Source organism: Arachis duranensis, chromosome 6 (assembly GCF_000817695.3).
Source record: "Arachis duranensis cultivar V14167 chromosome 6, aradu.V14167.gnm2.J7QH, whole genome shotgun sequence".
NCBI lineage: Eukaryota > Viridiplantae > Streptophyta > Magnoliopsida > Fabales > Fabaceae > Arachis > Arachis duranensis.
The window spans coordinates 732,822-748,333 of NC_029777.3; the positions used below are offsets into that span (position 1 = coordinate 732,822).

Here is a 15,512-nt window from a genome sequence, read left to right on the forward strand (position 1 = left end):
ACAATGTAATCTTTATCCCAAAAAATTGTATTATATTTGACCAGTCGGGGATCCTCAACCAACAGAAATTCAACTACATCACGGTTCGATATTCGTAACCACTTCTTTCTTCTCACACACAGTAATCATCCCCCAGCTGTAATAAGATTCTAATTAAAATAAAATAAATAATTGAATACATCGCCGACATCATTTTCGACACCTTTATTGAACATGAAATTAAAGTAAACGAATGAACTGCATCATGCAATGCATAGTTATTCATCTACGTTAAGTAAACCTCTCTTTCTCTCTCTCTCTATATATATATACGCTACACCGTTTTCTTATTTCACATTCAACCATTGAGCAAGGAACTACTACATACCTTTGCCAACAGAAAACAATAACAAAATAAACAAATAGTAACAACATTTGAGAGAAGTAGTTGGCAAGTTTTGGTGGATGGAGGGTGGAGGGAGTTTTAGGATTGGAAGTTCTTCCATATGGAGGAGTACTGATGCTGACGAGATATTCTCCAGCTCGTTCCGGCAGGAGGACGACGAGGAAGCTCTCAAGTGGGCGGCAATTGAGAGACTTCCCACTGTTTCGCGTCTGAGGAAAGGGTTGCTGGCCTCGCCGGACGGCGGAGGAGTTAGTGAGATTGACATAAAGAAGCTTGGGTTGCAAGAAAAGAGACAACTCCTTGAGAGGCTAGTGAAGATTGCTGAAGAGGATAATGAGAAGTTCTTGCTCAAGCTCAGGGATCGTATTGATCGGTAATAATAACAATAACCATCATGAATGCTTGTCGATTCGGTTATTTTTATGGGGAATGCTCCCATAAAACGCGTAAAAGCGTAGCATTATTATTGGATGTATTAATGAATCAATTATTTTTAATTTCTTAACAACTTAAAATAAAATCGATTTTTTTATAATAATAACAATAAATCTATTTTTATAGAAATTTAATTGTATTTATAAATTTTTAAGGATTTAAATGTTTGCAAAACAAAAAGTTAGGGATATATTTATTTTTTTATCAAAAAATTTAATAATATTGATTTAGATCGTATAATTTGATCGGATCAAATTGAGTCTAATAATTATAATGCAGATAATTAGGTTTATTATTGTTGCTATAATAAACCGATTTTATTTTGATTTATTAAAAAATAAATTATTAACCGGTTTAATAAAGATATCCAATAATAACATGATACATGTAAACGTCTTAAAAAAATATTTTTAATGTCTTTATTAAAGTGGTCTCCATATATCGTATTTTTATATATTACCAGATATGTTAAATTATTCAATATTTTTTAATTATTAACTTTATATAAAAATAACTATACATGAGTTTTTATCTTAAATTTTATTTCTTATTACATTTCATTTATATGCATATAAGAAGCGATTAATCAATTTTGCATTATTAATGTTAACTTTTATATAGATATTGTACATTATCGTCAAAACTTTCAATCTCCTGCTTATTATTATATTATTCTAAAAAGGAAAAATGCAATTGTCCTAATAGATAATCTTATTATTTTCTTACTTGTATGATGAATTAAAAACCAGAGTTGGAATTGATCTTCCTACAATAGAGGTCAGATTTGAGCACATGAACATTGAAGCAGAAGTTCATGTAGGAACCAGAGCTTTGCCCACCTTCACCAACTTCATGGTCAATATAGTTGAGGTAAGTAGTATATATAGTGAATTGAAGTTTGCTATATATATTGAAGGAGATAGTAACTTATCTAATATTTTGGTTTCATAATTTTTCAGGGACTGTTGAACACTCTTCATGTACTTCCAAGTAGAAGAGAACACATAAATATACTCCAGGATGTTAGTGGAATAATAAAGCCTGCCAGGTATTTGGAATACAAGATAATCATAGTTATTAATTAGCTAACAACTTTTGGAATCAATATACATAATAACATGTTTCAATTTTCCTCTCTCTTCAGAATGACATTGCTTTTGGGCCCACCAAGTTCTGGAAAAACCACACTCCTGTTGGCTCTGGCAGGAAAACTTGATCCAAAATTAAAGGTTAGGACATGAAAAAATACACACACAAATCATTTTTTTTTTAATTTGGTCTAGCAAATAATTAAGTGTTGCTTCTGTATCAGTTCAATGGAAAGGTGACCTATAATGGACATGGGATGAATGAGTTTGTGCCCCAAAGAACTGCTGCATATGTGAGTCAAAATGATCTTCATATTGGAGAAATGACTGTCAGAGAAACACTAGCTTTCTCTGCAAGATGCCAAGGAGTTGGACCTCGTTATGGTTAGTCCAAATTAAATTATGCTTTTTCTTTCTTATTTTGCTCATAGTTTCAGCAAAGAAGAGTGCTAGGGTCAGCAGATTTTGTGATTTATAGCTATCAATTAACCATCATTAGTATTTTTAATGGTGTGAAATTACATCTAATGGTGTGAGATTACTCACTTTTCTTTTTCTGGTTAAGTGCTTTTGCTGGTTAAGTGTTAGCCAAATTTTAAAATTTTAATAAAAGTGCTAACCCTAAACTTTCTCTTAAAGAAATTTAACATTGAAAACAAATGTTGACCGTTGACTTTTGCCAATGTCTAATACTTTTGGCATTTTGCAGACCTGCTAGCAGAATTGTCAAGAAGAGAAAAAGAGGCCAATATCAAGCCTGATCCAGATATTGATGTCTACATGAAGGTAAAAGATAAATTAGTTATCTTGAAACTACTTGTTTTCCTTATAAACAGAAATTATTGATAATTACTAGTTAATTGTCTTTTTTTGAATGATAATACTTAGGCTGTAGCAACTGAAGGCCAGAAAGCAAATTTCATTACAGATTATGTCCTAAGGGTAAAGTTTATAATTTCAAAGTCACTCTCTAATCATCATGTACTCATCATAATATTCTGTTCTAAAGTGTTTTGTTTCTTTTCTAAACCTATGCAGATTCTGGGATTGGAGGTATGTGCTGATACTGTGGTAGGAAATGCAATGTTAAGAGGTATCTCTGGTGGACAAAGGAAACGTGTTACAACAGGTAAAACAGAACCAGAGGTTTCAATCTTGAAATGTTTCTTGTTTAATCATCTCAATATATTGATTATGTGAGTGTTTTTTTAATAACAATAAGCTATATAAATATAGGGGAGATGCTGGTAGGACCAGCTAAAGCTCTTTTCATGGATGAAATCTCCACTGGTTTGGACAGTTCAACAACTTTCCAAATTGTGAATTCACTCAAGCAATATGTTCACATTCTCAAGGGAACCGCCGTCATCTCACTCCTGCAGCCAGCACCAGAGACTTACAATCTCTTTGATGACATTATTCTACTCTCTGATAGCCACATTGTGTACCAAGGTCCCCGTGAAAATGTGCTCGACTTTTTCAAATCCATGGGGTTTAAATGTCCTGAGAGGAAAGGTGTGGCAGACTTTTTGCAAGAGGTAAGTAGTATCATTATACCTTTCAATTATGTTTACTTGCCAAAATGGTAAGGTTATGTCATCTATGTGATCTTAACTTTGCAAACTATTATTATGTTATAGGTGACATCAAGGAAAGATCAAGAACAATATTGGGTTCACAAAGATCAGCCATATAGATTTGTCACATCCAAAGAGTTGGCTGATGCATTTCAATCATTTCATGTTGGGAGAAGACTTGGTGATGAACTTAGTACTGAGTTTGACAAGTCTAAGAGCCACCCTGCTGCTTTGACAACCAAAAAATATGGAGTTGGAAAATGGGAACTCCTAAAAGCTTGCTTAGCAAGAGAATATTTACTTATGAAGCGCAATTCATTCGTCTACACCTTCAAGCTTTGCCAAGTATGAAGCTTCTAACTTGGAAAGTTTAATTAGTTAATGCATGTTTTTCATATCCACTTTCTAATTTCTTCATCCTGCCTTCATCAGCTTGCTGTAATGGCAATCATTGCAATGACAATCTTCCTCCGAACGGAGATGCACCGAGATTCAGTGACGCATGGAGGTATATATACAGGTGCATTGTTCTACAGTGTTGTGGTGATTATGTTCAATGGTCTGGCTGAGCTTTCTATGGTAGTTTCAAGGCTTCCTGTTTTCTACAAGCAAAGGGAACATCTTTTCTTCCCTTCATGGGCATTTGCTCTTCCTGCATGGATCCTCAAAATCCCAATGACTTTTGTGGAAGTTGGAGTCTGGGTCTTCCTAACCTACTATGTCATTGGTTTTGATCCAGATGTTGGAAGGTAATACAAAGAACTATATTTCAAGCACATTCAAATTTTTTGGACAATGTTTTTTAGTACCAAATACTGATATTAATTCATGTGTCTACTTGATGCAGATTTTTTAGGCAATACCTTCTTCTTGTACTAGTAAACCAGATGGCTTCTTCGTTGTTTCGATTTATTGCAGCAGTAGGTAGAGAAATGACAGTGGCTCTAACATTTGGATCATTTGCTTTAGCAATCCTTTTTGCCATGAGTGGTTTCGTCTTGTCGAAAGGTATCAATAATCATAGATAATAAACAAAACAAAACAAAACAATCTTAGTCTTTATGACATTATGTTCTGTAGTAACATCTTTTGCTTTATGCCTACAGAAAACATCAAAAAATGGTGGCTTTGGGGATTTTGGATGTCACCTATGATGTATGGACAAAATGGGATAGCAAACAATGAGTTCCTGGGGAAGAGATGGGGACATGTATGTTTCTAACTAAAGCATTTGTTCAGCTTTTTTTGCCTTTCTTGTATCACAAGAATGATCTAATGTTTGTTTATGTTGTCTCATGAAAAAGGTTCTACCTGGTTCAAATGAAACTCTAGGAATTCAAGTTTTGAAGTCGCGCGGATTCTTTACTCAGTCTTACTGGTATTGGATAGCTGTTGGAGCTTTGATTGGATACACCTTAATCTTTAACTTTGGTTACATTCTCGCTCTCACTTACTTGGATCGTAAGTTTCTTTCTTCGCCTTAATGTTTACTAAACCAACTTCAGAACAGAAGTTTTGTACTAATATCACAAAATTGATTATGCAGCACTTGGGAAGCATCAGTCTGTAAAATCAGAAGAAAGTAAAAGCAATGAAGAAAATGATGGTAGTAAAAAAGGAACTAATGCTTTGAAGTTCTTGAGACATAGCTTTTCTCATCACTCAAATAGAGGTACTTCATCTCATTAAAACTAAGCCTCTAACAGCTTGTATCTGCATAATATAGTTGATTTACAATTCACATATTGGATTCATTTTACAGTGGTAAACGGAGAGAGTGTAAGTGGAAGCATTACTGCTCATAATAGAAGAGGAATGGTTCTTCCTTTTGAGCCACATTCCATCACCTTTGATGAAGTAACATATGCTGTTGACATGCCACAGGTAATGCAGAAACATAATATTGTATTCAAATTTCAAATCATTATTGTGTAATAACTTTTAAAAGAATCTTTGCACTAAACCTGCAGGCAATGAAGGATCGCGGCGTTGTTGAGGATAGGTTGGTTCTTTTGAAGGGTGTTAGTGGAGCTTTTAGGCCAGGTGTTCTCACTGCTCTAATGGGAGTCACTGGTGCTGGAAAAACAACTCTGATGGATGTACTTGCTGGTAGAAAAACTGGAGGTTATATTGGAGGGAACATCACAGTTTCAGGGTATCCAAAGAAGCAAGAAACATTTGCAAGGATTTCCGGATACTGCGAGCAAAACGATATCCACTCTCCTAATGTAACTGTATATGAATCCTTGCTCTATTCAGCATGGCTTAGATTGTCCCCAGATATTGATGCTAAAACCAGAAAGGTTGGTATATGAATCTAAAGCCTTTAGGCTTTGGTGATGTTACTAATTAAGTTTGAGACTAACTGATTAATGCATGGTTATAGATGTTCATTGAGGAAGTGATGGAACTTGTGGAGTTGAAACCACTAAGGCATGCTTTGGTTGGATTGCCTGGTATTAGTGGTTTGTCCACAGAACAACGGAAAAGGTTGACGATTGCGGTTGAGTTGGTGGCGAATCCTTCTATAATATTCATGGATGAGCCAACTTCAGGGCTGGATGCAAGAGCTGCTGCAATTGTTATGAGAACAGTTAGGAACACAGTTGACACAGGAAGAACTGTTGTCTGTACCATTCATCAGCCTAGCATTGATATTTTTGAATCTTTTGATGAGGTAAAAAACTTGAAAAATAAACACATCAATTTTAATGTGTTCTCTTCTGTCACTGAGTTTATATTCTAATACACTTTTTTTTTTTTCTTTTTCCATTGAAATACAGCTTCTGCTAATGAAGCAAGGTGGACAAGAGATATATGTTGGACCACTTGGGCATCATTCTTCCACTTTAATTAGCTACTTTGAGGTAGAAAATGGAAATGTTATGCAGAAATTTAAAATGAAAAATATTGAATTATATATCTAAAATGAAATAATTTCACTCATATGCACACATTTGTCTTGAAGGGAATCCAAGGTGTTAATAAGATTAAAGAGGGCTACAATCCAGCAACATGGATGCTAGAAGTCACAAATTCAGCTAAAGAACATGAATTGGAGATTGATTTCTCTGAGGTGTATAAAAAATCAGATTTATACAGGTATTTTTCTATTCTAATTTCTACAAGGTGGAAACTCAGGTGCAGTCGACTTCACGTAAAGTTAATAACTGAGAGTCGTTAGATGATTTGACTGATTGGACTAAATTTTCATCTAGCGGCTCTTAGCTATCAATTTGACGTGAAGTCAACTGCACCTGAATTTTCTAAAATATTGCATAGGATATTTGCTGATTTTGTTTTGGTTCAGGAGAAACAAAGAACTTATTAAAGAATTGAGTACTCCGGCTCCTGGTTCCAAAGACCTTTATTTTCCTACCCAATTCTCAAGGTCCTTTTTCACACAATGCTTGGCTTGCTTGTGGAAACAACATTGGTCTTACTGGCGCAATCCGCTGTACACTGCCATAAGATTTCTTTACTCAACCGCGGTGGCTTTAGTGCTTGGAAGCATGTTTTGGAACCTTGGCTCCACAATGTAAGATCAAACTAGAAACTAGGACATCGTTTCCGCTATAAACTAATGTAATTTGTTTGATATAAAACTAAATCTTCACCCTAATTATTGCAGTAAAAAGCAACAAGATCTTTCCAATGCTATGGGCTCCATGTATGCTGCTGTTCTCCTTATTGGTATTAAGAATGCTAATGCCGTGCAGCCGGTGGTTGCAGTCGAGAGAACAGTCTTTTATAGAGAAAGAGCAGCCGGAATGTATTCAGCTTTGCCGTATGCTTTTGCTCAGGCAAGTAATTCTACTCCTCACATAATTAGATAAGACTTAGTTTTTTGTAAAGGTAAAAACTTAGGTGAAGTCGATTTCACATGAAAGCCGTTAGATGAAAATTTAGTCAAATCAGTCAACTCATTTAACGGCTCTCAGGTATCAACTTAACATAAAGTCGACTGCACCTCAGTTTCCACCTTTTGTAAATAATGAATATCTTCCTCTTCTTTTCTAACTTTCATCTTCTTTTGCAGGTTCTAATTGAGGTCCCATATGTTCTTTCACAGGCTCTGGTTTATGGCATTATAGTTTATGCAATGATTGGTTTTGAGTGGACAGTGACTAAGGTTTTCTGGTACTTATTCTTCATGTATTTCACCTTCTTGTACTTCACTTACTATGGCATGATGTCGGTTGCTATGACTCCAAATCAACACATCTCTACTATAGTTGCTTCTGCTTTCTACTCAGTGTGGAATCTCTTCTCAGGATTCATAATCCCAAGACCAGTAAGTTCTCACTTCCTTAGTTGCTATCACATTAAATAGATGCATCTTGCTACTTACAACATTATGAGAAATAGGTATAGGACTTTGCTAGATAGACAATAATATTTGTGAACAATGTGAATAGTGGCTTTAAAATTGGTCTAATAGAATAAAAGCATACTACGTTTCTAAATTATTCACTTAAATCTTACTATTAAGATAACCATTCGCACACATAATAAATTGAACATCCGAAATATCTATTGTTTACATTGTTTAGTATTTTCATTCTCTACCTAAAATTTTCCATTCTTATATTCTCCTGTACTATGTTTAATGCGGATTGCAGAAATATTTATAACCACTTATATTTATCTATCATATTTAAAAATGACATAAAATATGTGGTTATAAATATTTCTAAACTACATATTAATTCACTTTTTGATTTTTGGTAATTTTTAAAAGAATGGTGTAATATCATTATTTACTAATATATAGTATTTAGAATTTGCTGTTAATGTATTATATTTTTAAAAAATTTTAAAATAATAAAATCTTTTCGGAAAATTGTATTTTTAAAATATTAAAAATAAAGATACAATTCTCTGTTGACGAATTCACTTTTTAAAAATTGAAAAAAAAAATTGACAATTTATCTCCGATGAATTTATATTTTGTAATTTGTTTTCGACGAATTTTATTTGCCCCATATTTTTTAAAATTACCAACAATCTAATTTTTCAGGATTTCATCTCCTAACAAATCATATAAAAAAAAATTTTTGTCCGCATTAATTGTCCTCTAAAATCATATAAGTATTTCTAGTAATATGGTTAATAAATTTTGAATTTAATATTAATATATATTTTGTTTGCATTGGTCATCAGAGTATTCCAATATGGTGGAGATGGTACTATTGGTTAAATCCAGTGGCTTGGAGTTTGTATGGTTTGGTGGCATCACAATATGGAGATTTGCAAGGAAGCATTGAATCCAACGATGGAAGTAAACCAAAAATTGAAGACTTTTTGAGACATTACTTTGGCTTCAGGCATGATTTCTTGGGAGTGGTTGCAGCTGTGGTTGTTGGATTTGGAGCACTTTTTGCATTCTCATTTGCTATATCAGTTAAGACATTTAACTTCCAAAGGCGCTAAGGTTAATGCCATTCAAGATTTTGTTAGAGGATCTTCCACTTAATTAGTTTGTACGGAATGGTCTCATTATATATGTATAGGTATAGCTTTATGTATTCTTTCTTTCTTTCCTTTTTTTTTATTATTTTATTTGTCAATACAAATGTATATCATATTAACATAAATAGCAAGAATAACATTGAATATGATTCATGAATGAATGATTCATTTTTTTCTTTGTTATACAGAAAAAATATATAAATCTATTTTGCCACGTCAATTTTTTCTCCAAGATTGCATAACTTAAATTTTATTCTTTGTATTATTAATTCAACATTCTTTTTATTTTTTTATTCTCATGATATTTATTTTTTTAAATATTTTATATTTTTAGTAATAAAACATAATTTATCATCTCTTTTTATACTTAATTTCTGATTTTTCAAAAGAATCTCAGAAAATTTTCTATTTTTGTTTTGTACTGAATTGAGAGACACTTTTGTTTTGTCTCGTGTCGAGTTGAGAGACACTTTTGTTTTTGTCTCCTGAAAAAAAGAAACAGAGAAAGGAGTAGAGAAGAAGAATTGACACCAGATATATCCTAGTTGAGCTACTAGGTGCAATGTAGCTTACATCCACTCTCCATCACAACAATGATAAAATTTCACTATGTTTTCACAACATCACATACACCAATTTCTTCTTAGGAACTACCCATTCCTATCTGGGACAAATCCAGATTCTAACCCCAATCTAAACTTTACTAGATCTCAATCTAGCTTTCAATCGCAAAGTACTAACCCAATTTGTAAGGAAATCTCCACAGGATCATGACACACAACAGATAGATGTACAAAGAAACTCTGAGACATCTATGATTTTTTCTTTAATTTTGATCACTACTTTTTTTCTCTCACTAGCTTTTTCTTACAAATCTCACCATGTTTGTCTTTTTCATCATGAGACTCAGCCAAACAAAACTAAGAAAAAGAAAACAAAATGAACACCATTGAAGGAGAAGAATTCAGGAAGTTCGGGTAGCTATGAGAACTCTATGCTTTCACTTACTCTCCTTGATCTCAACCATTGGCCGTTCACCCTTAATATAGAAAGGTGAAGCTTCCAAGGTTAAAATCGGTTCAACCAATCCAGTAACTTCTTCTCCAAGATAGGCTAAGTCACGGTTTGAACAAAGGGAAGAGAGAGGAAAAACTGAAACTACATGCATGTACTTCTCTCAACCTTTTTTATCTGTTTTCTTTAATCTTAGCCATTGATCTTGACTTTGACCCCAAGAATTGATTCTGAACGTGAATGAGCGTCTGACCCAGGCTGGCTTCAAGCTTTCCATTTTTGCTTCTTCCCTACCTAAGACTCAGAGGCTATCTTCTTGACAAAAATGAAAATAAATCTTTACTGTGCCTTCAAGATGGATTTGATTCTGAACCGAGGCCGATCTCTTCCTTTTTTGGCAACAAAATCTTGAAACCTTTTTTCAAATCTTTTCTTCTGTGAAAAAATTTTTTCATAGGCTTTTCTGTGACTTCTTTTTTCTTCTATCTTCTTCTATGATAGATTGAAGCGACTCAAAGTAAGAGAGAGGAGAGAGAAGAGAGAGAAAACTTTTCGAATGAAGCATTAAATGGAATTAAACCAAATTGAATTCTCACTTTCATTACTCAAGATATAAAATAACGTGTAAAGCTTTTAATGTGATTAAATCAAATTGAATTTTAACTTCTAATTACCAAGGCATAAAGTCACGTGTTTGACTATTGGTTTCTTGAGAAAGCTTCCTTGTGATCATGGAATGGTTTAAGAAGGCTTTGGGCCAATTTTAGTTTCTTTGCCTTTTAGCCACCTGAAGTGAACAAATATTATTGGGCTAAATATGTTTAGTAACCAAATTAGACTTTCATCATTTGGGTCAAGAAATAATTTTATTTTTCTTCCTGCACACTAACAAAAACATCAAACAAACCATAGGAAGCAATTAAATAAACACTTAATAATAATTTTAATAATTTTCTATTTTAATTTTGTTTGATCATTATTTCAGTTTTTCAAACTCAACAATCCTCTCCTTGATGACAAACATTATTAAACTAAATTGAAAGGGTTAGAATTGAGTACTTCTCTTTGAAGATCTTCAAAAATCTCCCATTTTCTTTTGTTCAATAAGCTCCTCCTTGATGTGTGCCTGATAAACAAAATTTTTAAGGAAACAAACATTGTATACAAGTTCCAATCGGTTTCTAAAGATTAAAAATTTAAAACAATAGAACCTTTTAAAACCGAGTCATTATTTCACAAAAATATGCTTCTCAAACCTCATAAACACATATCAAGATAATCAAGGCTCAAGATGTCATAAATCCTACTAAAATCAGAATGCACAAAATAAAACAAAATTAGAGTACAAATAAAATCAGAGTATCAAAATGGGATAGCCCAATATCAAAACAGGGCAGTCAAGTGTTAAAACAAAACAGTTTTAATTCAGCCCTTTTTCTATTTTTTTCTCTTTTGTTGTTTATTTTTCTCCCCCTTTTATCATTAAGGAGGGACAGCTGCAAACCCAAGGGATTAAACAGTGCAGCCCAAAATAATTCATACATAAAGAACAGTATCAAAGATAAGTTTAATACAGTCATTCAAGTCAAATGAAAAATAGTTCAACTGAGTCAAATAACAAGAAAGCAGAATAAAGTGCATTCATCAGCAGCAACAGGGAGCGAACTAGGCATCAGAAGATTCAGCGTAAGATTCTAGCATGTCCTCTTCTTCTTCGAAATGGTCATGTCTTTGTCAATAGATTTCAAACGCTTAAGAAGCAAGTTTACCCGTTCATGCGACTTTGTCCAAGCTTTATCATTTCAAATGCATGCTATCAAGCATCTTTGTAAGATTTTACCATTAGTTTGGACATGTTTAAAAGTTCTAAGAGAATATTTTTTTACCATTCCAGAAATGAGATGCTTGTATGATTCAAAAGTTCCAGAAGCAGAGAGAAGACTCTTATCTTTACTCTCAGATAAAACAGATGCCTTTGTTTCTTTAGCCTTTTTTTCTTTGGTAGATTTGGAAACACCCCCACTCTTGATAGTCGAAACCCTATTCTCTACAGGCTCATTACTAAGATCAACATAAAAGTACTCAAACACACACGTTAAAAACATGCCATAAAGCAAATTGCTCTTTTTATCACTGCGAACACACTTTCACATGTGCCGGATCATCAAATAATAATAGTGTGTATTGTGTAAAACCAAAAAATTGATATTATTATTTTTGAATTTGATATTATCATGATTTTATAGTTTTATAAATTATTTTTTATTTTTATTGTTTTATTTTCCATAATGATTAAGAAAGTCATTAAAAAAATTGAAAATACATATAATAAAAAAATGAAATTATTAATTAATAAAAAATGAAAATATTTGCATTCTAGATAAGATTACAATTTGTAATAGTACAAATATAATTTTTAATATCAATTAAAAAATTATAACATAATTCAATTTTTTTCTCCTTGATATTTGATTTAGTAAACAAATGACGCACAAATCCAATATTATTATTATGGAATAGGGATGTCAAAATTTTTTGAAACCCGGGGATTCCTTGCGGGGACTGCCCCGAATGGGAATCCGATTGTGGAAAATTTTTTCCGCGGAGATGGAGATGGGGGACAAAATTCCCCCGAAGCAGGCGCGGGGATCCGAGCGGGGATCCCCGCCCTGTCCCCGCTATTCCTCGAAATTTATGAATTTCCTAAATTATCTTTAATAGTTTATTTCTCGCACATGTTTTTTAGTCATTTCTCACATACACATATATATAGAAACTCAACTCCTAATCTTTATTTGCATAACCCTTCTTCAATTTAGAGATCCCTAACGCTGTCCATACTCCATCCAACCTCTCTACAGCCACCTTTCTCACCGCATCGTCACACCTTACTGTGTCATCATCCTTACCGCGTCGTAATTTCTATTTGCGGCATTCCTCCTTTTTGTAATTCTGCCGTCGTGTTCATTCTCCTCTCTGTTGCCACGTCTCCCACCTCGTCCGCTGCTTTTTCCTTTGTCTCGTCGTTGCGTCCTCCCCTCTTGCGTCATTTCGAAAGAAGTCACCATCGTGTCATTTAGATTTTTTGTATAAAATCTTGCAATTTTTGTATAAGATAGATACTTGCAGCTCTATTCGTATGAAAATTAATAATTAGTTAGAACTATTATGTAGATGGGAAATGGGATCCCCGCGAAAAATGGAGTCCCGTAGGAAATGGAGATGGGGAGTAATATTTTTTCACGATGTAGAATGGGGACGGAGATGTGGAGCAAATCTGAGGACGGAAATGGAGAGCAAGGAGGCTTCTCCCGTTCCCGCACTATCCCATTGACATCCCTATTATGGAAGCAAGTGAATCTAATCGTGGAGCAAGCAAAATTAGAGAATGGCAATTTTTTAAAGAAAACTATTGTGACGAATTTATAGACTATTTAAAATGTCAGTAGCCAATTAAAAAACTACTTTGACTCTTTTTGATATATTATTTAATAGAATCTGTAACTTGTTAACCATCAAATACAGTTCAGTTATTATAAAATCAATAATTATTTTAAATATTATATTAAAATGCTTTTATATTACAATTTTAGCTTTTCAGCTCCACAAACTATAAATTTGTATAAAAAAAAACTCCCCAAACTATAACAGATTTAATTAATAACTTCAACGTAATATTAACAAAAGCAATTGCAACAATTATTGATATTACATAAAACTACTTGTATTTCTCATATTAATTTAGTATGAATATGACTACTGCAATTAGGTAATTTTTAAATATTAGTTTTTATTCAGTTTTAAAAAATATAAAAAACAAATAAATTTTTTTATTTTTTGAACAACATAAAAATAAATATTTAAATTAATTAAATAATAATAAATCTTTGAAAAGACTGAATAAAAGTTAAAAAAGTTAAAGGACAACTAGTATTTTTTGAATATAACTAGTTTATTCTAAATAGGTGAAAACTCAGGTACAGTCGACTTCACATGAAGTTAACAGTCGAGAATCGTTAGATGCAAATTTAGTCAAATCATCTAACGGTTGTCAACTTCACAAAAAGTCAACTGTATATGAATACAACCAAATAACGAAAATAAATAAAAAAAGAAATGAACTAATTAAAAAAAAATGCTAATCCACTAATTTCTACATATGCAATTAAGATTCAAAAACATCATCACCAACCAACCAACCCAACCACTTCTACATATAATAAAGATTCAAAAACGGCATCTGCGGCCTGCACCATATATAGCAGGATACTGAGATTATATAGCCACCTGAACTCACTTTGCAACTGAATTCATTCCAACTCCCAATGTGAGTCATAAACGTGTCAGACTCTCTCCCAATGTATATTTGTATTTGTAATTATTATTCTGTGTTTTACTTACTTTCATTGAATTGAATGTGTTGCTCTGATTGCTGAGTAGGGAAGGAGAACAACAAAGCAGTGGCATATTGAGGTCCATGGACGCGGAGCAACTCAGAGAGCATGCACATAAGATGGTTGATTTTATTGCTGACTACTACAAAACCATTGAGACTTTCCCAGTTCTCAGCCAAGTTCAGGTTATTTCATTATCTCCCTTCTATATCATAGATGAGTAGATTCTTGATTCATCATTGTGAATATTCTCTTTGATTTTACTCCCACGGTTGCAGCCAGGTTATCTTGAAAAGCTCTTACCGGATTCTGCTCCTGATTATCCTGAAACACTGGAGCATGTTTTGAATGGTGAAATTTCTTACCAGTTTTGTTGTGTTACCTGATTTTTATTTTATTAGTTTAATGTTGATGGTAATTAATTATAATAGGAGTACATAAGGTTTTTCATTTTTTTGTTTTTTTTTTTTCATTGGAAATTATCAAAATATATAATTAATTACCATCAACATTAAACTAATAAAAAAAATAATCTAGGTAACATGTTGTGTTAATTGCTAGAGTGTGTCAGGGGATTTGTTAACCATTTATGTTCTTCTTCCTAACCGTTTAAGTTTTTGGGATTAATAGTTTCATGACTATTTGGTATGTTAAAGAATTACTCTATGATGGATGCTGATTTTTCGCTTCCCCTTTTTGTTTGGAGTTAGTTGAATGAACCATGTCATGTGTGATGTTGCAGATGTACAGGAAAAGATTTTGCCAGGGGTAACACATTGGCAAAGCCCCAATTATTTTGCATATTTTCCTTCCAACAGTAGCATTGCTGGATTTCTTGGAGAAATGCTCAGTGCTGGTTTCAACATTGTCGGTTTCAGCTGGATAACTTCTCCGGCCGCAACAGAACTCGAAACCATTGTTCTTGATTGGCTTGCTAAGGCACTTAAGCTGCCTCATGATTTCCATTCTACTGGTGAGGTCATGGTCTGTAAATTTAGGGGATTAGGACAGTTTAGAGTACTTGCCATTCCCCTAAATGGGAATTCATTTTAGAAATTGTATTGCAGGGCAAGGTGGTGGAGTTATTCAAGGAACAGCGAGTGAAGCAGTACTAGTTGTCTTGTTGGCTGCTCGCGACAAGATCTTA

At 33.3% G+C, this 15,512-nt stretch overlaps 2 protein-coding genes across 2 annotated transcripts; both read left to right on the plus strand.

The window, feature by feature from the left end:
* Positions 1–296: 296 nt before the first annotated feature.
* On the plus strand, positions 297–9,118 carry LOC107491711 (pleiotropic drug resistance protein 1). Its single transcript, XM_016112617.3, has 24 exons — positions 297–758; positions 1,570–1,690; positions 1,780–1,868; positions 1,965–2,049; positions 2,133–2,292; positions 2,618–2,694; positions 2,797–2,850; positions 2,947–3,037; positions 3,145–3,446; positions 3,549–3,830; positions 3,918–4,234; positions 4,333–4,493; positions 4,592–4,695; positions 4,790–4,946; positions 5,032–5,157; positions 5,248–5,369; positions 5,456–5,788; positions 5,872–6,162; positions 6,269–6,352; positions 6,454–6,587; positions 6,796–7,023; positions 7,117–7,288; positions 7,525–7,779; positions 8,649–9,118. The coding sequence occupies exons 1-24, from the start codon at positions 445–447 to the stop codon at positions 8,916–8,918; spliced, it is 4,329 nt and encodes a 1,442-aa protein (XP_015968103.1). The 5' UTR covers positions 297–444; the 3' UTR covers positions 8,919–9,118.
* Positions 9,119–14,242: 5,124 nt separating this feature from the next.
* Positions 14,243–15,509, plus strand: LOC107491649 (tyrosine decarboxylase 2; the record flags this gene model as incomplete). The annotated part of the gene is made up of 5 exons (XM_052262675.1): positions 14,243–14,331; positions 14,412–14,550; positions 14,644–14,716; positions 15,108–15,338; positions 15,433–15,509. Coding segments are annotated over exons 1-5 (522 nt in total), but the record flags the coding sequence as incomplete, so codon positions are not given.
* Between the last annotated feature and the right edge of the window lie 3 nt (positions 15,510–15,512).

What these genes read in the sequence shown, in the direction of transcription:
- LOC107491711 (XM_016112617.3), top strand. Translation starts at nt 445, where the DNA reads ATGGAGGGTGGAGGGAGTTTTAGGATTGGAAGTTCTTCCATATGGAGG. An exon ending in ACACCTTCAAGCTTTGCCAA is followed by an intron (nt 3,831 to 3,917) that starts GTATGAAGCTTC and finishes TGCCTTCATCAG; the next exon opens with CTTGCTGTAATGGCAATCAT. An exon ending in TTCTCATCACTCAAATAGAG is followed by an intron (nt 5,158 to 5,247) that starts GTACTTCATCTC and finishes TTCATTTTACAG; the next exon opens with TGGTAAACGGAGAGAGTGTA.